The 23,682-nt window shown below is 51.9% G+C and overlaps 1 protein-coding gene across 2 annotated transcripts in view; it reads left to right on the forward strand.

The window, feature by feature from the left end:
• The first annotated feature begins 580 nt into the window (after positions 1-580).
• The window catches only part of LOC118290901 (cadherin-6-like), a 49,463-nt gene continuing 26,361 nt past the window's right edge, over positions 581-23,682 (forward strand). The window contains exons 1-2 of one of the 2 annotated variants that reach the window (XM_035618646.2): positions 581-773; positions 20,550-20,929. In XM_035618646.2, the coding sequence (XP_035474539.2) occupies positions 20,693-20,929 (237 nt within the window). In that variant the 5' untranslated portion in view covers positions 581-773; positions 20,550-20,692. Of the gene's footprint in view, positions 774-2,428; positions 2,540-20,549; positions 20,930-23,682 lie in introns of those variants that run through there. The other variant, XM_035618648.2, reaches the window with a different exon arrangement.

The raw sequence follows: 23,682 nt of genomic DNA on the forward strand, positions 1-23,682 counted from the left end.
GTTACTTATTCTTTATAAATATATATATATATATATGTGTATATATATATATATATATACACATATATAAATATATACACACACACACACACACACACATATATATATATATATATATATATATATGAATATAAATATATATTTTGAAAAAATTATATATATATATATATATATATATATATATATATATATATATATATATATATATATATATATATATGTATGAAGGAGCCAGTCTTAACTGCAGGCTCTTACAAAAATAACCATCCATCCATTGATTTCCAACCCACACTCAACCTCTGACTCTGCAACTATTAATCAGGCATTGTGCGGATGGAAGGAACAATAATAAATATAAATATATGTATATGTATATATATATAAATAAATAAATGAAGCGCCTCTCATTATTAAACTTGAACATGGCTCGGCGGTGCGCACGCGGACCACAGCTCTAATCTTCCATCTTCCTTTTGTTTTTGTCGGTTGGGGTTTTTCTATCTTTCTTTCTCTCCTCCTCCCCCCCCCCCCCTTCCACCGCCGCGTTCTGCCGGGGACTCGTGAATGGCAGCCAATGGGAGGGTCGGGTCCCCTCAGCCTCCTCTCAGCCTCCCTGACATCCACAGCGAGGAGTGATGCGGCGCGACCGAGACGCGCAGTTTGAGGTGGAACAAACCGGGCAACACACACACACACACACACACAGCATCGGATACATCCACTTCACGCCTCCAACGAGACCCCGGGAACCGGGGATAAACTTCATCGATAAGGTGAGCCGTGATTTATTTATGTCTTCCTTTTGCCTCGTGTAACTTCTGATGGGAATCGCCCCGTTTTCCGCGGCTCGTCCAGGCGCTCGGACGCGGAGCACCGGCCGCTTTACGCACGGTCATGGTGCGTAAAGCGAGGCGGGTTGTTCCGTGGGCTGCCTCACTCCCTGCTAATGACCAATGTGAAACTGCTGTGTAGATTACATAAGGGCGTGTGAGTGTGTGCGCGCGCGCTTGCGCGCGGAGGCTGTGGGACGTGTTTTTTTCAATGAAATCGCCAGTGGAGCAATATTAACAAAAACATTTAAAAAAAAAAATCCATATCTGTTGTGGACTATAATCAGCGGGGATAACTTCGGGTGCTTGAATTGGAAACGAGCTGGAATCGGGAAGTTGTTCGTTGCGGCGACAAGACACCGTCTCCGCAACCCGCTGGTCGGTCGACGAGCAGAGGGTTGCACCGGCAACTTTTGCCGTTTTTTGTTTTTTGTTGTTGCTGCTCTCACTCCCCGTGCGTCACTCTCTCATCTCATTCATGTGCGGAGACGAAGGCGAAACGTGCATCTTTCTTTTTTTTTCTTCTCCTCCCGGTGCAGAGGTCCAGCGCTGCGCTGCGCAGTGACGCGTGCGCGCGCGCGCGCGGGGCCTGGCGCCCCTGAACGCACCGCACGCGCCTGTGATTTCTTATGTGGTCGCGTTTGGGGAAAAAAACTTCAGACCCCCCCATCCCCTTCCCCATCCCCTTCCCATCTATTGTCTCCCACCACAACCCCCGCCTCGGTGTGCCGGTGCTGCCCCTCTCCCTCCACCGGCAGCCGGTGGCAGAATCCACGGGATGCGGATCGATGCAGGTGGGACAGCGGGCTCCGATGGAGGCAGATGAGTGTCTATCTGTGGCCGCCTGCAGTAGCACACTGATGCACTGCTGCCCTTTTTTGTACCTGCTGTTAGAGACCTTTTTAATTCCCCTGTGTGTGTGTGTGTGTGTGTGTGTGTGTGTGTGTTGACTCAAGTTGCCCAAAAACAACATGTCCTCCAGCGTTATTGACAACAACATGATATCAGTGATGTGGCTGTGAATATTTAATGGGGCTCGCTGAATAATGCAGCCGGAGCTATAGAAGAATTAACTTGGCTCTCTTTGCTCAGAAGTTGCAGGTATTGACAGAGTGGTAAGGAGGAGGAGGAGGAGGAGGAAGAGGAGGTGGTGGGGGGATATGAATCTAACGGGCCTGCAAGTGCAATCCTGAGAATTGAATTCCGTGCAAAAGGAAAGTTTTCGCCGTCCTTCCTTCGTTCCTTCGTTGCCTGCAGATTGCTCCATGTTAGTTATAATACGCCCGCAGGCGGCCAAGAACTTGTTTTGGGGGGGAGTTGTCAAACCACCCGGGGAAATATATATAATCCCACAATGAACACATTTCAGCGCACACTTATTATAAACAAGGACTCGTGCTCATTGGCTGGGCAACGATGTAGGTTTTGATGAGAAAGCAGTGTAAAGATTCTTTTAGTTTATTTGTGTGTGTGTGTGTGTGTGTGTGTGTGTATGTGTGTGTGTGTGTGTGTGTGTGTGTGTTATTGGAACGACCTGCAGCGTGTTTTGTGTGCGGTGGCGAGCATCGTGTGGAGAAAGGGAGATCGTCGGAGCCAGCGCAGGGTTTTTTGTGGTCCAGGTTTTTCCCCACTCGACGGTTTGAAGTTCAGAGATGAAAGGGACGGAGTCGAATCTGTGACTGATCAAAGTCGTACAGGAAACACGGCAGGTACTGAATATTTAACGGCGCTGCAAATAGAATTCCTGTGTGTGTGTGTGTGTGTGTGTGTGTGTGTGTGTGGAGCGTACATACATACGGTTTATGGTCCGAGGTGCATGAATGCGTCGCATGAAGATGTTTAAAGTCACATTGCAGAACTGATTTGACAGGCAGGGGGAACAGACGCATCACAGTCCTCTGTGATTCTGTTTTAAAGCAGAGCTCAGATTACAGTAGACAGTGCCTCACTTTTCATCTTTCTCATCTCCCCCCCCCCCCCCCCCCCCCACCCCCAATACCTTCACTGTCTGCGTCGTGCACATGTGCAGCTAATATTCCAAAAGAGCCAGAGCCTCGATCTGCCGGGGCCCTGCGTGGCTCCAGCCCCCCGGCCCCCCCACTTGCGAGCGGTGACGTCACAGGATGGTGGGTTTTACCCGACGGCCAGGCGATGATGGCCGCTGACCCGAGTTGATTACATTATTTGTGCTCCAGATGGGCTGCATCATTTTTGATGTGTCCTGCTCATAATATTGAATGTTTCGAGGTTCCTCTGCACGGCGACATCTGGAGCTAATAAAAAAGCCCGACGTCCCAGCGGCTGCTGTCTGCGCTCAGAGCAAAAAAAAACTCCCCGTCCTCCGCGCGGGAGACGTCTCCGGCCTCCGTTTGGATGCTTGTGGACATTTGTCGAGCTCGGCGAGCGGCTGTGACGTGTGGCTGCTTTGCTTACAAATGTCTGAAGGCGGCGGCGGCGGCGGCGGCAGAGAGCCCCCCTGGGCCTCGTAGTTCACGAGATGCACCTCGATTGTTTGAGTGCATTAGTCACGCCCGTCGTGATGTGATAGTAAATCATGACGTTTTGTGCGGCGAGTGTCCCGGGAAGATTCTCCTCTCGCCGCGCTGTTCACGTGGAGATGCTGCTTCCAGTGCCAACAGGTCTTTTCTTTGCCGGAACACTGCCCCCTGCTGCACACGGCGGACTTGTCTTCGCCGCTTCACTCAAGACTGGGCAGATTTACGACCACTCTCCCCCTTCGACTGTGACGTCATCTCGTATGTCTTGAGGCTCCATGTGACCGGTGGAGCAAAATTTCATGCCGGCACAATGGCAACTTTTATAATGAGACAGATTCCCTTCAGAGATCTCCTACTTACGGAACAGCCAGAAACTGTAGCTGCACACAAAACAAGGCAGCCGCCGCCGCCGCCGCCGCCGCACAGCGGCAGGAATTGTGACGTCTGATCCTCGTTAAATCTGCTGGCGGCGTCACCTTCCCTTCGGAAGGTCGAACCCCGAGTCCCAGATTGAATTTTTTCCACGGCCTAAAAAAGACGTTAGAATTAGACGATGCAGAGTTAAGCTGTTTCTCGAAACGGGTTTCAGCAAAAGGGATTTAAAAAGCTGGTCGGTGGCCAAGGGAGTAGAGCGTCACCGAGGAGTCTGACTAGATAAAAAATAAATAAAGGCCTATTCTGCTCTGCTCTGTGCGCCGAGGAGATAAATACACATGGATCAGAGCGTTTACACCTCACTTAACAATGGGTAATTATCTCCGGCTGCGTTGTGCAGGAGAAAGAAAACACCAATTACACAGAAATATACCCATACATCTGTTTTCTCAAAGTGTCTGGACGGATCGGCCGCGCCGGACGCGGCAGATAGTGTCCGGTGCGCGAGGGCGATGAGAGGGGAGGGGTCCAGCTTTCCTGCAGCAGGGCGCACACGCAGACAGACGTGACTCTGAAATCACTTAGATTCGTGTCTTTGGGGGTGGGACACAGAGTAACTGGCTGCCAATGTTGAATAATGCAGTCTGCCAGCAGCCCCCCCCCCCCCCCCCCCCCTCCCCCTCAAACTGTGGCTCGGCTCCACAGTTTTTTCTAATTATGAAGTGGCTGAGAGACGAGCTTCACAACTCCCGCTACTGTTCGTGGCGGTGAGCGGACGCCGGCCCCCCCGAAAACAGCCATGACAGAGTTGTGCCCCCCCCCCCCCCCCCCCTCCCCTCCCCTCCCCCCGCCTACACTGACACTGTCGAACACATTTTGAAGAAGGCAAAACGCTTAACACACACACACACATGGGCCCCCAAAAAAAGGCACAAGAAATGCAAGCAAACAAACACGGTACAAGGAGAGGGAAGGTGCACAGTTCTCCGCACGCTCCTCAGCACAATTTAACAAGATATATTAGTCACCCAGGAGGCGGCGGAGAGCTGAGGCATCCTCAGTGTGCAGCAGTCTGCAGTCTGACAGAGGGAGGTAGTGATTTACAACAAAGCCCCGTAGACCGTGGCACAATTTGAGAGTTTGCGGAAATGACACTGGTAACGCAGGGCCATGAAAGTCTGTCCACCAGCCACGTCTCATTCCTTACACCATTTTGCCCCCGGGAAGGGGGAAGACGGGGGGGGGGGCGAAGAAGGAGGAGGAGGAGGGGGCAGATGACAAATCCAGTATTGTGGCTACCACACAATGCCCAGTTGAGCCCGGGAGTTGGATTCTGCTTGGGTGTCATCCGGAGTCGGAGGAATCCTTCAAGGACGCGGGACGTTTCCCCTCCTTCCCTGAAAAAATTGAGGTGAAATCGATTTCCTGACCCTGCCGGCGCGTCCCTGCCGTTCGGCCCTGGATTGGATTTGGGATTTAATCTCTATATCCGATATGTGCAGGGGGAGAAACAGTCATCATCTAATAGTGGAAATCACAGATTCCAGATCACTATCAGAATCCAATCAGCCGCTCCCCGACTGCAGGCCGGTCGCCGGCTGCAAACTCCACGGACGTTTCGTGGAGTCGCTCAGGCGCAACGTGCCGACAAGAGGTGACAGTATCGTTTCCTCGGGATAGTTAAATATACAACACACCCGCTGATTCACCTTTTAAATGTGAAAAACACTGCTGTCATTAAAAAGGAGCTTTTCCTTGAAATGACACCTCCGGAGCATCTTCCTCGCAGACTTTTCAAAACGCCGAGATAAACGCGTGTGACATGTAAATTGAGTAAAAAAGGATAATGTGATTCAATTATAACGAAAGGGGGAAAAAGAACCCAACTCTTCACCGTCCTTTAACTGCCAAATAAAGTCGTCACGCTTTTTAGTTTTAATGTGATCGTCTGCGACTACGGAGAAAAAACACGCCGCCGCCGCCGAACGTGACGTCTCGCGCGATGTTGCATGTTTTCCTCCGGTGCAGGAGGAAGAAGACGAGTGTGCGAGCGAGCGCAGACAGACAGATCATGTCCGCGGGTCCTTCCCTTTCCCCCTCTAGTCGGATTCCTGTCTGTGCAAAGCCCGGAGGCTTAACGCCGGCTGCAGTAAGTGGACTGAGGAACGCTAAACACTGTCTGGGGGAAGGCTGCTGAACATGACAGCCAGTTAATAAGTGCACGGAAGACGAGCGAGTGCACGGAGGAGTTGGAGTGTGGTGGTGGTGGGGAGGGGGGCGGTGTTGTCTGTCTGACTTTTGAGACTTTTGTGAAAAGGTCTGGTGGGATGAGGAGAGGGCAGTGGGAGACCAGAGGGTCCGGGCCACAGGTCAAGGGGGCGACAATGGAGACAGAAGGCCCGTGAAGGAAAAGAGGGTCAGGTGTGTGTGTGTGTGTGTGTGGGGGGGGGGGGGGGGGGGATGGACGTCTGAAGGAGCGTCGCGCTCGTTTTTTCCGATTGGCGATAATGATGCTTACTTTACTCCTGCGAGGCAGCCGCGGCGAGAGCTGTCAGCTTCAGGCAACGCCGGCCGGTGGGACGCCGCTCGGCGTGTTAACCCCCCCAGACACCGCTGACAGTGTGTGATAGATTGCCGAGTGTGTGTGTGTCATTACGCGAGCATGTGTGTGTGTGTGTGTGTGTGTGTGTGTGTGTGTTTGTTTGCGGGCACGAGAGAGCGGCGAGCGTGCGGACGCCATGGCGTGTCTTCTGTGTGACTTTTAGCGTGTCGATTTTCTCTCGGCAGCGCCGCGAGAGGAGCGATGTGATTTCCCCCTCTAACAGCCTCCAGGAGTAATGATCCAGGTTATTGCGGATGACGTGTAACACCTCGACCCAGCGGGCAGCGGCGCCGCGGCGCCTGGCGCTCATAGGTTCGGCTTCGGGGACTCCTGTTGTCCTGGTGGCAGCGGCATCACGCGCACAATTATTCCTCCGCCTCCCGGAAAAAACCTGTCACCTTCAGCTGGGGGGCCCCTCCCCTCCCCCCAACCCCAGAGGATAACGGGCTCCTGTCTACATTGTGAATGATATCTGGACTCCATTGTGTGCCCATTTCCTCCGCTGCTCTATTGTCCCGCAGAACGCCTTTGTCAGGTTTTTCCCCTTTCATTTTTTCCCCCTCCTTCCCCCGGTGGAGGCACAATGTGCGAGCCGCCTTCTGAGGTGCTGTAAATGAACGGGCAAACACATCAGCAAAGGCCCTATTTACTTTCTACCCCCAGAGTGGGGGGGGGGGGGGGGGGGGGGGGGGGGGGTAAAAGAGAGAGGTTTTCTGCCATTGTTCTGCTCCCTCTCAAAACATGAGGACGGCTCATTGTTGAACGAGAGGAACAGAAAGACCTCGGCAACAATTTACCTGCCGAAAATCAGAGCCCCCCCCCCCCCACCCCCGCGCCATTCGGAGGCGGGATATTCCTCCGGGATGGGACACAATATGTACCGGGCTGAACAATAGTCGCAGACAGCGGACAGGGGGGAACCCCTCCCTCTTCCAGAGGTCGTCCTTTTGAGACCCCCAACAGCTGAGGCACTGTTCTTGTTCGACATGACTAACTGACAACTGGGTGTGTGTGTGTGTGTGTGTGTGTGTGTGTGTGTGTGTGTGCGTGCGTGTGTGTGCGGCGCCGGTCTCAGAGGCCTCCAATTACTGTTTGACGTCGGTGTCCGTCAAAGACAAATGGGGCGGGACCTGCCAGAGGACCTTCCAGTTGCCACAACAGGCGATCCCGCAGAATCCACCGGCCTGCAGACGCTCTGCAACACTTGAGTTGGATCTAATGAAGGCGGAGCCCAACTTGGCTTATTGTTTTGCCCCGAGGACAATGCAAGAGAGTTGTTGGGTGGTGGGAGGAAAGAATGCCAGGGGAATTTCTTTGAAATGGAAAAAAAATTGCATTAAACATTCCATTTGTATTAATTATGCTGCGCCTCTCATTAAGAGCAGTGCTGCCGGTGGCGCCGGGGCTTGAAGCGGCACTCTGAGCTCTCGCATTAGAGGCGACCATCCGCGCCCGGGGCGCAGCGTGGCCGCCTGTGATGTCGCCGAGCGGGTGAGCGGGGCGGCCTCCTTTCATTCAGGAGCCTCGCGTCTAGACCCTCGGCCCTGCGAGACGTCAGTCACTCACACTCACACTCACCACTCGATTCAATTCATCGCAGCCCTCGATTCGATCGGACCTCCCGAGCCTCTGAGTGGGGTTTCTAAGAGAGTCTGCGTGGTCGTCCCGGGGGGGGGGGGGGGGGGCTGCCCCTTGACACTCCAGAGGTCAAGGGGTTAGACTCGCTCAGGCAGGTGGAGTCGTTTGTTTGTGTCTGAATGTGGAAACGCAAGTGGACCTTTACATCCAGCTGCCCGTCAGCCTCCTGCACGAACACCAGGAAGCAACGCGGACGCGTGTGTGTGTGTGTGTGTGTCGGGCCCGTGTAGACACACACACACACACACACGCGGTGAACACAATGTCAGAGCTCGACCTACACTAGCGGGAGCAGACACACTGGTGAAATGCGGTGTGGATCTCCTCAGTCTCATAAATAATGGACGTCGGCGAAGCATCTGTCAACTTTTCTGTCAAACCTGTTCCAGATGGGAGTCGGACAGGCCGGGCCGGAGCAGCATGTTACACACACACACACACACACACACACACACACACAACAAACCTCCATCCAGTGTGTGTCTCATGCCCCCTCCCCTCCCTCCGCGCCCTGTTTACATCAGCGCGCTGACACCGGCGCTCACCTACACGCCTCAACTTATCTGCTGATTTATTAGGTCCTGCACCCGCCTTCCTCGCACTGTTTCCTCTCTCGCTCGCCGACGCACGTACGACACGCACCCTGGTAGAAAAACAAATTCAATCACCGCGAAGGGGCGAAAGAACAGCGAGCGCGCTCCGCCAGACCTCCCCGCTCGGTTCAATAAATAACAGTGAGAAGTTACAGACTGTTCTCTGTCTAAATACACACACACACACACACATACATACTGTATATTCGCCCGCCCCCCCCCCCCCAAAAAAAAGAAGCTTTGAGTAAACGCGTCAGTGGCGACCCCTCACTCGGTGGCGGGGACGTGGTAAACACACACCGCCGGCGCTGCCCGCGTGTTTGTTGACGTGAACGCAGGCGCAGCTCACTTCACATTAAACAACTCGCCGTGTGTGTTCCTTCCCTTGTGCGCTCACTAAGTCATACTTCCCCGGGAAGTCTGTCTCAGAGGAACCTGGGTGCGCTGCGTCTGCAGGGCACGAGGCCATTGAGGACGGGGAGAGCGCTCGTGCACCGGAACAGGTTTCCGTAGCGGCGGCGGCGGCGGCGGCGGCTCGGTCTCTACCTGTCGTGCCGCCGCCCTCTGGCGGCCGGGCGGTAGGAGGAGCGGGCCGGGCGCTGCCGGGTGGCGGTTACTGTACGGTTGCTTTATGGACTAAAGCGCCGTCTTGTCCCCGGCCTTGTCGTAAGAGAGGATTCAGCTCATAAAGCAGCATCATGATTTGCAATAAGCAGAGTTAGGGGAGAGTAATGAAGGTGTGAATCAACTCAGCCTTTCTTTTTCTCCCCTTCTTCTTCTTCTTCTTCTTCTTTTAATCTGACGTTGGCAGTCTCTCTCTCTCCTTTCTGTCCCCCCCCCCGTCCCTCCGTCCTCCTCCTCCTCCTCCTCCTCCGCTCCCCCGTCTCTCTCCCTTTGCAGTAATGGAAAGCCTGGCACTCTGTAATAAAGAGAGTGAGCAGCAGTTTTAGTAAACAGTCTCCGCGATCATTCAGCCAAGTCCATCCCCTTTATTCCGTGTGTCCGCGCCCCCGCACGGTGTGAGGGGAGTGGGCCACACAGAATGAGGGATGGGATGAGGAGTCGGGGGGTATTTGTTGAGCCTCCTCATAAGAACGTCTTTGTTTTCATTTTTTCACAGAGCCTCGAAACAAAAAAACCCTCTTTTGTTTCTCTTTCTTTTGGGAATGTAGATGCAAATTTGCGACGAACAAGCTTTGCAAAGAGGAACTGGACCATACGGTCCCATCGGGGAGGGGTGGGGGGGGGGTCGCCGCCACTCTCTGCCCCTCGAATAAAGACGCCCTCAGATTCTTCAAATACTAACTTGGATCCGGAGGCAGCCATCGAAAGCGAGAGCGGTCCGGTACTGCCCGAGTTCTTCAAATCGCCTGGCCGGGAATCATGTTAAAATTTCCATTCCTCGCTCCAAATCGATCGTACGGGTCCCTGCTCTCCAATATCCGTGGTCACCTTTGCTATAAAAGTAGGGTATTACTTCTTATAATGCGTCGCGGGGGGAGGGAGGGAGCGGCGAGAAGGGGAAGGAAAAGGAATCGTACGGCGGTGACCTCAAACACAAAGGCTGCGGATAATGAAAGAAAGTGACCTGAATTTTCAAGATACATACAACCTGTGTGTGTGTATATATATATATATATATATATATATATATATATATATATATATATATATATATATATATATATATTTGAAATATGTCGGGTGTTCCAGTTCATGAGCAAGATTAGTTGCTTGACGTCCGCCCATGACATCGGGTTGAATTATTTTCCCCCGTCTGCCTGTTTAACTCCAGGTAGCCTCCGTGGACACGTTAATGCAGTATTGATTGTTTATCTGTAATAACACCGCGCTGGTGACAGGGGGGGGGTTGTGGGATAAGGGGGGTTTGGGGGAGGCGGGTGGTAAGGTGGGGATAGATAACACACTATACCCTCTTTTGACTGGCGGCTGGCGATTGTGAATCTGGGGGTAAAACGAGGCGGCCGGACGTTTCCAATCTGGCGATAGTCCAGGTGTGAAATGGGAAATAGAAACTGGGGTTAGAAAAGCGTCGGTGCGACGGGGCCCCGCTGCTCGATAAGGCCCCTGTCTCCCGTCTCCGGATAATTCAATCTGCCGCTCTGGCCATTCCGGTAAACTTCGGCCGATGCCGGCGGCGGCGTCCCGCCCACACTGTCTGCCCTCCGGGCCTCGGGGCCCATATGGCCGACTACAGTGTCTCTCCGTTGACCTACGGGCCGGGGCCTGTTGTCGGGCCAACTCTCCCGGGGAGCTCGGTGATTACAAATAGGCTGGAAGTCGCGCCGGCCACGGGGAACACAAAGGTGAGCGTGATTAAAGGTGTGCGTACGGCAAAGTTCAACGGGCGGGCGGGCGGGCGGGCGCTCCAGCGGCACGCCAGCGTATTGAATCGTGTGTCTCCGCAGCGCTCGGGAATCAAACGCTGAACCCGGATCAATCAGGGCTGCGTTTGTTCATCAGAGTCGTCCGTTCCCAGGAGGGGCAATAAAGAAAAAAACCCCGCACACAACAACTACCCATTACGGCGCTCATTTCGGTGATGAGGCAGCGAGGCAGCTGTCCCTCAGGGGCAACTAGCCGAGGCGAATAAACATTCGAGTCACAGTTAAGGTCAGAGGAGATCATGGCCGTCTGCTGTTCATCTCGGAGGACGCGCCGAATCCCCTTTGACGTGATCGGATTGAAAACTCGCGGCAGAAAGACGCTCATTTTCGCAGCGGCATCTATTCAGAATGTATCACGAGACGAGGAAAGCATCCCTCTTTCATTTCTCCAGGAGCATCGCTAACGAAATATGTATTTATACGAGGCATTTGAATTCAGGTGCCATTACAAATCGGGTGGCTTATTCCTGAAACGCTATTCACACAATTTGTATCATTTTCATTTGTTTTTTTTCTCCTCTTCCCTTTATCCCGGGGCCGGGCTGATACCCTGGCAGAAGTCCTGCCTGTGACAAATGGCTTTCTTAACACTTGAATGCCTCGGTGGTTTTAGTTGGATGCAGTTTTGAGAGAGGTTTTTTTTCTGTCCCCCCCCCCGTCCAATTTAAGATCAGTCAAAAGCCTGAACATCAGCGCTCGTCTCCGGCGTTTGAGTGCGTGTGAAGCCTCCGCTATTAATAATGTAAAAACAGGTGCTCCTAACTGTCGCTTGTGTTATTTTATGGCGGGCTTCAAGGAAAGGTCATTACTCTCTGTCGAAGGGGGGGGGCAGACACATTTTCTCCTCGCAGCCTTTTCTTTTTTATTGGGGCCATATTTTAGAGGTGTGTGATGTCTTTGTTTTTAGCTCCATGTATTATTTAGTGTTGTGTGACAATCGTGTTTGTAGCCGCCGCCGCCGCTGCCGCGTCCTTCCCTCTCATGTAATTGTCACAACGGGGGACGGCCGGGACGAAACGTGGGAACACAACTCCCTCGCTGATCGTCAATTCACGGCGCAGCGTTTGACCTTTAGCGCCGTCCAATCAACGCATCCGCTTCCAGAGGCGCTACTGTTTCATTTAAGAAAAGCAAAAAGGGCTGCGGCCTGATCTAATGTGCTGCCAGGGCAATATTATCGGAGGGGTAAACGGCGCCATTGATATAGAAAATAACAGATTTTAATCACAAGATTTATGGCGAGTATTATTCCAGTATTGACGCGGCTCTGGCCTCTTGCCCCCGGACTGTGATGGGGGCTAAACGTACAGCAAAACAGCCTCTTGTGCTTGACTGCACACGGCGCGCACAAACACACACACACACACACACACACACACACACACACACACACACACACACACACACACACACACAAACACTTGGGAAGCAAACAGTGATTTGCATAGAGACGGAGGCTCCCATAACCACCAGTGTGTTACCACAAAGGCCACCGTGGGGAGAGCAGGAAGTACGCTGAGCCTCCTCCCCCCCCCCCCCCCGGCTCCCTCATTGTCAGTCCCTCAGAAGAAAAGCTGTGTTGGACCACACGGACACACTGGTGACAAAACGTGTCACGCAGGAAGGCAAACAACCGCCGCCGTCAGCGGATGAATGCCGTCAAGCCATTATTTGGTCGCACTCGTACGTACGAGGACTGTCTCGTGCCCATTCGTTCTGCCGTCCGAGCGAGGACGACCACAGCTGCTTGCCACCGGGCTACCAGGCGCGATTAATCTCCGCGAGAGGACATTTTAGTGAACATCAGACCTCCATTTATTAGCCCCCAGCGCAGGGCTGGAGAGCTGGCGAGGGGAGATAATGACTTTAAGCTCCCATTTAGTCAATTAATTCCGAGGAAGTGGAATCGGAAACTGCCCGCTAAAAACGGGAGAGTCTCCGTTGTTTACGATGGCACGGTTCAAAACCATACTTCAGGCCCTCAAAGTCCTTGTTTGGCACCAGAGTCGGGACTAAACGACGCTGCCCCGGTACAACCTTGTTGTTTTGGTCCAAGCAAAGGGAGGGGGCTGCAGGAGAGAGAGAGAGAGAGAGAGAGAGAGAGAGAGAGAGAGAGAGAGAGAGAGCTGAGTGTGTGCAGAGCTGGCAGCCCGCAATTTAGTCCAGACTGCGGATCCATAAAATCAAGTGCACCGGAGGAAGGGGTTACTTCAGGACCCCTCTGCGGGCTCTAAAACTGGGCCACTCCGGCGGACGGCTGCGAGAGAGCCGGGGCCTGAGTGATGCGAGCTCGGCTCAGCGATGGCACCGTGGAAATAACTCGAAGACCGGGGAGAAGAAGTACGGGGGGGCTCTCATTGACTTGGCCCAGATTGTATGATTTATATGGGTTGTTTGGCATGCGTTCGGGCAGCGAGGCGAGGTAATGTGTTTGCAGTGAGCTCCGGAGCGGTGCAGTCGGGGGCCGCAGCCCCTCCCCCTTTGGCCTGGGATGGGTTACCGTCATTGGGTCTACGGCACAGTGGCACAGTGTCATCCCCGTCCGTCACGTGTGATCAGGGAAACCTGAAAGAACCAAAGGACTTCAGATCCGAGACACAGGAGGATCTCTTGAGAAGCGAAGGTTATTCCTCAATATTTCCTTTAGGTGTGAGAAAAGTTTGCGGATCAACGTCTGACAGAGATCCGTCTTGGGTAAGAGTAAGTGGAAATGTTGGTAACGCGTCTCGGGCCGGAACGTAATGTGCCATTTAGAAGCAGAGAGAGCGGCTTAGAGAGCCGCTAACTAAATCTTGGTGCCGCTCCAGTGTCGTAGGTTGAATCCTAATTTTTCGACTAGAGGACTACAGTGCTGACATTCAGTCAGGAATTTCGTTGCAGCTTTGCATTCCAATTTGAGCCGGGGGGGATTTTCAGCTGTTTATTCGTCCGCATTTCACGATGATGATGATTTTTTTGTTGCCCTCCTCGATGAATATCCTCCATCTGTATGCAATCTCCTGTTTGTGGTGATGAATTCGACTCTCATTAATCTGAGAGTGAAGTGAATCCGGGGTGAAGTTATTCTTTTTTCAGGACAATGCGGCGGTGTGTCTAGACTGCGTCGATATGTATTGACAGGCCTCTGTTCTGTTGGGTCACTTGTGTATCCGTTTTGCTGCGACACAACAAGGCTTGTTTTTTTGTTTTTTGGGGTCATTTGCCATTTTGGCAAAAAAAAAGAAGCTCGGTCGTTAGCCACTAACCCACATGGGCAATAAGACGAACGGAAGTGTCCCCGGATTTGGGTCGAGCGTACGGTTCCCAAATCCACGCTTGGGATTTGGCTGCGAACTTCATCAGGACACCGGCTCCAGAGTCCGAGTCCTCTTAACAAACTCGGTCTGAGATGAGGTGAGGAGGAGGAAGCAGCGACGCTGGAACAACTTTCCGCCGACACCTCCGCACATTAGCAGCCTTTAAGGGCCTCCTCTGTGGATTGTGACATGGCCACGTTACCTGTGGCACCAGTGCCCCCCTCTCCTCCCCCCCCCCCCCCCCCCCCCCCCCCCGGGCTGACATTCTTCTCTCTCATTTTTAATTGCACCCCCGGGGCTCTTTCTGGGCTGCCGTGGAAGTCTCCAGCTCAACGGGCGCGATAGGGTGCTTTGCCTTGTCGCTCATATCCCTCGTTAGGGCGAGAGAGGAAATAGAAGAGAAAAGGAAAAACAAGCAGAAGGAGAAGGTGGGAGAGGAAGAGGAAGAGGAAGGTGAGGAGGAGAGGAAGAGGCCTGAGCGGAGAGGTCACTCACAGGACCAGATTAGCCTAAGATGCCACTCAGGCCCATTGCGTGTGGTAGCACACGTGCAGAGGAGGAGGCCATTAGTCGACCGGATCCGATCAGATGTATTGACAAACACATTTGTGTGACTCGCCGTCGCCCGTCTCTATCCTTGCGCTCCTCCCGCGTTCGATGAAACCAATAGATACGTTCAAATGGCTAATTGTTCTGATTCAAAATGTTATCCCAGGCAATTATTTTGAGGTGTGGAATCACGGGGGCAAAAAGAAATTGGCAGCGGGCGCATTAATCTTGCTTACCCAGCAACCGAAACAACGCACGGGGTCGCGTTGCTCTACGGCGACTCCACACAATCTGTGACAGGCAATTTAAAGCAATTTTCATTTTTTCATCGCCAGCATTAAAAAAAAAAAAAAAAATGCAATTAAATGGCACATGATGTGAAGCGTAGACGGGGCAGGCGAGAGAGCGGGTGTGTGGAGGGAGGGAGAAACTAAAGGCGGCCGTGTGCTTGTTGTAAACACTGCCTCTTAACTGGGAGAATATAATTACGGTGTCATGTTCTATTACACACCTTCATTATGACGACGGCGCTCCCTGAGTAGGCGAACAGGGAGTGACGAGACCTGTGGCTCCTTTTCAAAAAGAAATCACCCACAGTGGCGGGCGTTCGAGGAAGACGACGCTCGCTCCCTCGCTCGCTCTGTTTCTGCCTCTCGTCATGGTTACACGGCCTTGCTCCAGTTTCTGGAAAGTAAAAATTCCAGCTTTTTACAACTTGGGTTTTTCTAGTTTTGGACCATTATTTCCATTTGTATGCTTGTGACATGGACAGTGTCAATGTCCATGTCACAGTGATGTCGATGCAATGCGGTCAAGGAGCTTTATATGGAGGTGGAACTGGAACTAAACTGAATCAAGTTTGGACAATTTCCTGAACTTTTCCCGTCAAGGGGGCGAATGTGAGAATGCAAATGTCCACAAATGTTGACCCCGGACATTTTCTGGAACCTTTTCCTTCCAACACACTCGTACTACGTCGTATGTGTTTCATTCGCTCTAATACGATCAAAGTGAATGAGCGCCTCTACTTCAGCGCCTCTACTTGTGACAAATACTTTTCTGCCGCATTTGGGGGTTTTAGTTGATTTGCCAACGTAGGGTCAATGACCTTGTGAAGGTCAGGGTTATGAGTTAGGGTGACATAACAGAGAATCAGCACGATTACTTTACAGAATATAAGCGATTGAAATACACAAACTCGACGGACTTACCAGGTCTTCGGTACGTCTTCTGCTGCTGACCTCTTGTGGCTCCATCCAAATGAGCCCATGTGAGAATACTGGAAATATTCCCGTTGGCTTGAATCTCCTGCTGTGTTCTTCATATGTGAACGGCAAACTCCGGAAAACATCAGGACCCAATTTTTTTCCGGCCATTTTCCAGATTTTATGTCTGAAAACAGCTTTGGTTTATTGTAGGGTCAATGGAAACATATGCTTATTGTCTGAATGCTACATCTTCTTGACTTGATCAGATTTAACCTTATTAATGAAAAATGTTGCCACATAATCATCATCATTAATCTTAAAGACATGTTTCACAAATGACACCCCGAGTTTGAAGGAAACCGGACTGGAATTCCCTTCCATCGTTCTTCTTGACTTCACCCTCACACAGTACAAATGTAAAGAGGCAGGCATTTTGTCGTGGCCACCGGGCGACATGTGGCACCGTGGCGTTCTTAACTCGTTGTGACATTTTTTTGACGTCGCACAAAAAAATAAGGCTTTCGCTGACTTACTCCCGGTGCCTTGTCAAGAGGATTATCAGGGCACGGAGCTGTACAATATGGCTTCCAGGGTCTGACAAATGTGGTCAAGGGGCGAACGCTCCTCGGGGACGGCGGAGCCCCTTCCATACAGTGAAGGCATTAGCTTTGCACAGTGACATTATGAAGAAATCCATCGAAAAGGGGCCGGCTTGCCAGCGCTGGGGGACATCGAGGTAGAAAGCTTCATGAGTCCACCCAAGAGACCGACTGGTATTTCCAACCACGCCGAAGCCCGGAGCAAATCAATAGCTCAAAGTCCCACATGCTCCTCACCAGCGTCAATTAAGTAAATTCATAAAGTCGAGTGTGCTGGGAGTTGGGGTGAGGGGGTGAGGAGGAGGGAAGTACTAGAGAAAAAATGGGGGGGGGGGGGGGGGGGGGGGTGAAAGCAGGGAAGAAGCATCCAGTCATGTCGCAAATGTAGATGGGAAACGACTTCCGCCATGAGATTTGCGGCTTAGAGAAAGTCGCAGAGTGGTGGTCGGAGAGACTATTTCTCCACGGGTGTTATTAAGAAGCCTGACAGTCCATCTCACTTCCACCTGCCTCCATCAGCACACGCACTGTTGACCCGGGACTCTCCCCTCCCCCCTCCCCCTCCCCCTCCTCTCCCCTCGTGCTGAGCCAGGCAGAGGACACATGCAAAGTGACTGGCTTCCAGCGAAAAGCGCGGCGATAATGCATATCAGCTACAAGCTGCAAGCAAAGTAGGCAGAGACAAGGGGGGGGGGGGGGGGGGGGGGGGGGGGGGGGGGGGGGGAGGGGGGGGATGTGGAGGCAGGAGGGGGGTAGTGCTATAAACTGCAACGCATGAGGGAAAAGGGAACGAGGGGACCTAACCCCCCGGCTTCAACCGCTCGCAATTTGCCTCATAAGGGGAAAGCAGGGCAATGCGTTCGTTGGCTGCCGCTGGAAGACAGGTAGCGTAATGGATGGGCCAGTCTCCCCCCGCCTGACTGCTGACACTGCTCTGACAGGACGTTTCTACCTCTCCTTCGCTCGCTCCCTCCCTCTTCCTCCCTCTTTCCCCCGTTTGCCCCCGAGTGTTAGGTAACTACATCCTGTACCAAAAAACTTTGTTAAGCACGTGTTTCTGCATCGCCATCGCATCGGGAGGCTGCGAGCAGAAAACGCTGGGGGCTGGAGTTCAGAAAGACGACGCTAACGTCTATACGTAGACGACAGCACGATCTACACTGATGTTTCTTAAGGAACTAAAGAGGCGGTCAAGTTGAACTGTATTCAACTTGCACCTGTTCAAAGGTAAATGATGTCATGCTGAAAAGCGATCAGCTGATCAGCGTTGGAATTTCACGATGAGGCATACATTTGTGCAAACAGTTCTCAGCAGTGTGTATGTGTGTGTGTGTGTGGGCGTGTGTGAACAAAATATCTCGACAGCGCTTGGACAAGTTTTCACCAAACTTGGTTGGAATATTACTCGCGAGTGTATTTACAGATTATTCACTTTTGGAGCTGATTGGTCGTGGGGGGGGGGGGGGTAACTTCTAGCAGTTAAACTTCTGAATATTATTCTGAGATATTTAGAAATTCATCTCCAAATCATCGTATTTCATTCGGTGGCCTTTGTGCCCTGAAATTTGTTTGCGACACCGAAGGGCGAATGGCCTCTCCCCCTTAAAAGGATGAAATTCCAAGACTGCAGTTCAGGCATTTTAAGCTATTTTCAGCCTCTCGAATCTACGAGTGTGCGAGCACTCCAACAGTTAACTGTACTTTACGAACCAGTGGAACTAACAGCTGAAGACACGCTCACTTATCAAAACTCCCCCATTTTCATTTCCGAACCCCCGTGCCTCTTTCGCGAAAATATGCAGCTACTGTATTTCGTTTCATGGAGCCAAACAAAGACGCCCGGTCGACATCAAAACCCCTCCGAGCCGAAGTCGCCGCGGCGACACATCTGTTTGTACAAAGCTCAGCGGTGGTTCCGCGAGATCGCTTGATGGCGGCCGCTCCTTTGTTTCTGCTCGTACCAGATTTTTCAGATACTAAACTTAGCATCCGAGACAAAGCGGCGGTGTGTGTGACAGCTTCCACTCCCCTTCCCTCCCTCAGCCGCCACCTTTTTCCTCTCGCTCCTCTTCTCTTGCTCCATTTCCCTCAAATGGCCTCAGTCGGGCCCAGCTCCACTTCTGCATGCAGGTCAGTGTACTTAATTCATGTCCTCCGACACCCCTTCCTCATTCACTAACAAACTGTGTGAGGGAAAGTCGAACCAGTCCTGCCACACATTGGGGCTAGACTGCCCCCCCTCCACATGCCTTCTGAGAACCAGCGATACGGAGGAACGACGCAGACGCTCCCCCGGCGGACCCGCCCACCAAGCCCCCGGCCTGGATATCACCCAGCCTGCGAGGAATAATGAGAACAAAAGCCGAAGACATGGCCTTCTTTCTCTTTCTCCCTTCCCTCCCCATCCACCTCCGTCCCACCTTGTTGCGTTTCCTCCTCGCTCGAGCCAGCGAGTCCTGCGTCGGGGAACCTTCTCCGCCGTTTGCAAACACTCATTTAGTTTTCTGTATCTTTAACACTGATCTTAAGGTAATAAACTGGGGGTTGACATTGCCCAGGGTCTCCATTGGCATTCTGCGTGGTCTGATAACAAAGTGTGCCGAAAACCAGATTGCTCCGCGAGATAAAGCCGCAGAGCCCTGCACTCCATTAGATGTTGATTCGGGGGCTTAATGGAGATAGAGATGGCTCGACGTGTGCCGTACAAGATGTAAGTCTATACGTTGATGTGTAAAAAAAATGCTCTAGTCTGATATTGATCAGGTTGGGCAGCGGCACACTTATCAATCAGATGACTGACACTCAACATACAGTCAGATGTGTGCACATAAATGTATATCGGAGCTCCGGTGGATGGAAATGTGCGATGGGAGAATTCAATCACACGCGTTACTGATTTGCTCCGGCCGCCGTCCGTATCCTTTTAAAAAAGAATAATTTTGATCTCCAGCCCGTCTTTTCCACCTGAGCCGGATTATTCAAAATCTTGTTTTTTTAATTTATTTTTTATCATTAACTGTTTGGTTTATCCTAGGATCTCAAGGTGGTGTTTCTTAAATGGCTTGAATTCTATTACTCCCAGATGGAGAAAACAAATGCTGAATTTATAACAGAAAAAAGAAAAATACAGGCTGAAAACTTTCAGAAATCAGATGCGGAATCCAAGAGGACGTTTGGCATATTTTTCTTGATAATTGACTTGGCTGACTAAATGAGCCACTAATTATTTCACCACTTCATGGGAAAAGTAAGAAACCATAACAGAAGCAAAAGGTCCGTGAATAAAAAATAACAAGCCAGAAATCTGAGGGTTTTATTCACTCATATCTCTTGGACTTCACTCAAACATTCCAATTTTTCTGGATCTTGAATTTTTAACCTCCACCAATGAATGTGCTTGGTTGGTTGGTTGGTTGGTTTGAATGTCAGCAGGTGTAGTCAAAAAGCTAGTGAACTGATTTCCACAAAACTTGGTGGGAGGATGAGATCCAGATCCGGACAAAGACATTTTTTAAATAATTTACGAGACTTTTTTCGAACGTGGTACAAAACAAAGTAACTTTGAACCGTATAACGTCTCCGACCTGCCAAGACAAACCGAAGAGAGAAGAGTTTCTTCTGTCTCATGGTTCGAGTATGAAAAGTCTGAGATGGACAAGAAAACAACAAAATGTTCTGAAATCAGATCAACTGACGTCTTGAAAACGTCTCGCAATTCGGTTTATTATCGATAATATTCGTTCCTCGTTTACGGCGTTGTCATTTGCTTTTGTATTTTTATGACGTCGACTGTAAATGGACTTCCTACTTCCTTATCTCCATTGATTTTCTTTTCTCCTCATCTGCTCTTGGTCTGGACCGAGACGCTCTCCAGTTACAGGTTGTGAATCAGGGCGAGCGTCTCCTCCCCTCCCAGTATTGACTCTGTGTTTTTCCTTCTGTAAATGTTCCAGGTGCTGTTTTCCTCCCCGCCAGAGTCTGAGGAGCTTCTCCTGCTTCACTAGATTCCAGCATGAGGGCCGGTCCGACGCTCTGACCAGAGAACTCTGGACACAGGCCACCGAGTGGGGGGGGAAGAGAGAGAAGGTCGAAGGTCATGGACAGAAGGAAAGTTTGCGTGCTGATGCTGCTGTGGGCCGCGGCCCACCTCAGCTCCCCGGGGCACGGGCTCAGGGCCCTGCGCAGGACTACGGGGGGGCGGAGGGGGTCCGCGGGACTGACGGGACAGGACGCCAACGGAGTGCCGCTCAGACGCTCCAAGCGCGGCTGGATGTGGAACCAGTTCTTTTTGTTGGAGGAGTACATGGGGACGGACATGCAGTACGTCGGAAAGGTAGAGTCACGTTCTGCTCTCTTTACTGTTTTATTTGACTTCTTGCGAAGCAGCCGAAGTGTTCGCACTTTTTAACACGTGAAAGCGTCTTCGCTCGGAAGTCGCGGTCTGAAGAGAACATGTCACATGTGCGTTTTCAGAAAAACCAAAGCGTACTCGTATGGACGTCGCCTCCGACCAGTTCCTCCCGCGTGTTTGCATTTATATCCATCCATCGTCTACCACTTTATCCATTTAAGGGTCGCGGGGGGCTGGAGCCAATCCCAGCTGACATAGGGCGAGAGGCGGGGTTCACCCTGGACAGGTCCCAGCCTATCACAGGGCCACATACAGAGATGGACAACCATTCACTCTCACATTCACTTTAGAGTCTCCAATGAACCTGACCCCATTCTGCATGTCTCTGGGCTGTGGGAGGAAGCTGGAGAACCTGGAGAGAACCCACGCACACACGGGGAGAACATGCAAACTCCACACAGAAAGGCCCTGCTTGGTTTGAACTGGGACTCGAACCCAGAAGCTTCTTGCTGTGAGGTGACGGCGCTGACCACTATGTCACCGTGCAGCCTGCATTTATATCCTCGATGGTAAATTCTCCCTTTTCTTTTTCTGATCCCGTCATGCTCAAAGTCTTCAGGTCTGTTGAAGGAGCTCCACTCGGCTCCCGGCTCTCTCTCGTCTCCCTCGAACACTTCCGACAGCAGTTTGCTCAGAATGAAGGAGGGAAGAGCTCTGTAGCTGTGCAGCGAGCTGCCGCCACCCACAGACGCCGCGGAGAGAGAGAGAGAGAGAGAGAGAGAGAGAGAGAGAGAGAGAGAGAGGGAGAGAGAGAGAGAGAGAGAGAGAGAGAGGGAGAGAGAGAGAGAGAGAGAGAGAGAGAGAGAGAGAGAGAGAGAGAGAGAGAGAGAGAGAGAGAGAGAGAGAGAGGGAGAGAGAGAGAGAGAGAGAGGGAGAGAGAGAGAGCAGCACACTCTCAACTTCATCATTAGACCGCTCAGGGTTTCTGGCTACACAGTTAGACCGATAAGTGGTGTCTAACAAGTGGAGGCGCCGCGGAGGTGATCGCTCCGGCAACAAAAAGACGAGAGCAGTGCCCCCCCCCCCCCCCCGACACGCGTAGACACATCTGTGCATCACATCTGCAGCAGCTTCCTGTCTTTGTCTACTCTGTTTATTCTTCTGGGACTTCATTTTACTTTTTTCCACTGTCGACACGCAAACGCAGCTTGAACTGTTTGGGCTTTTTTTTTTTACACGCCGCCATTAAAAAAGTTGCGAATTTCTTTGTCCGTGTAAGAGGAAAAACAAAAAGTGTCTCGTTCTACGTTCGATAACATGTTCGTGGAGACGGCGCCCGGGAAATCGTTTCATTCCGTCCATGAAAACCAAAGGAATGTCGGTTTTTACAACACAAATACAAATCTGAAATTTGTCACATTCACTATTTTGGACAGTTGCGTTTCCACATGAGCGGTTGGATCCTGGTGCTCGTCCATCCATCCATCCATCCTGCCGGCCGTCCGACACCTCTCGTGCTCGCCGTCGACCACGTGCGCAGCGTCTATTCCGCTCTATTCCCCCCCCCCACCCCCCACCCTCGACCTCCGGTAAAATATGACTTCCTTTCCAAGGTATTATTATTTCAACAAAGTGAAAACACGCTGTCGACCCCGATAACACTGGCGGATTGTACAAGAAGACGGCGGCCAAATAACGCTTGCGTTACATGCCGTCGGAGCGGAAGTCAAGATATCAGTCTCCCCTTCCGAGCTACTGTAATTGAGTCGATTGCGCGGCGCCGCGGCAAGGTCAGGACGCCGGCGGAGGAAGAAAGGCCGTTTTGTGCGAGGAGCTGAATGGGCCGCCGGTGCTTTGCATTCCGCCCGTGCGTCCGCGGAGGATAGAGTCATCCGACCAAATGAGATTTCCGCAACACGCGTCCTCCCCCAGTGAGGGGGTTGACTTTCAGCCCCCCCCCCCCCCCCCCCCCCCCCCCGGTCTAAAAGGATTACAGAGCTCGCGGCGGTCGCGGGGCGCGCAAATACGAGGAAGAACAAAAAAGAAAAGAATAAAACTAAACAAACCCCAGAGTGAATGAAGATCAGAAGTAAGTACCAGGGCACGATCAAACCACTTTGTCTGCAGAGGGCGGTGATTGATGTGCCACTCCTCCTTTTAGCTTGTAAAAGGACTAATAGCAACAAAAGAAGAAGAAGAAGAAGAAGAATGGATTATCTGCGTGTGGTTGTACACTGAGAGCGCCGGAGGGCCACAGCCTGAGAGCCCGTCTCCTGAAGACTCGCCATTAATGCATCAGCCATCGAGCGGCGCACTTAATCACGACGCTGAGCGCTCGCTGTTTCCCCCCAAAGTACGTGCAGCTGGGCGCCGCCGCCGCCGCTCCTCCTCCCCGTCGTCCCGCTCGCCGGCCGGTTGTCACACCGGTCTTATCTGACTGCAATTACTGTTTGTTCATTGCAGTCAGATAAAGTGACAAGGAGGAATGAGGCCCTGAAGGGGAAGTGAAGAGCGGAACACGCGGAGCGAGCGCGGAGGCCGCGGTTTCACAACGTACAGGTCGCACAGGAAAGGACAACGAAACAAAGCTGAAACCTACAAAGAGACAACACAAAAGAAGAAGTGACATCACGGCAACCGGAGAACACGGACGGAACAGAACCACTTTTGTTTGAAAGAATAGAATTGGAAATAACACAATGGCGTGTTCTTACAATCAAGGGAGCAGCTCTTTG

This window comes from Scophthalmus maximus, chromosome 21 (assembly GCF_022379125.1).
Source record: "Scophthalmus maximus strain ysfricsl-2021 chromosome 21, ASM2237912v1, whole genome shotgun sequence".
Classification (NCBI taxonomy): Eukaryota; Metazoa; Chordata; class Actinopteri; order Pleuronectiformes; family Scophthalmidae; genus Scophthalmus; species Scophthalmus maximus.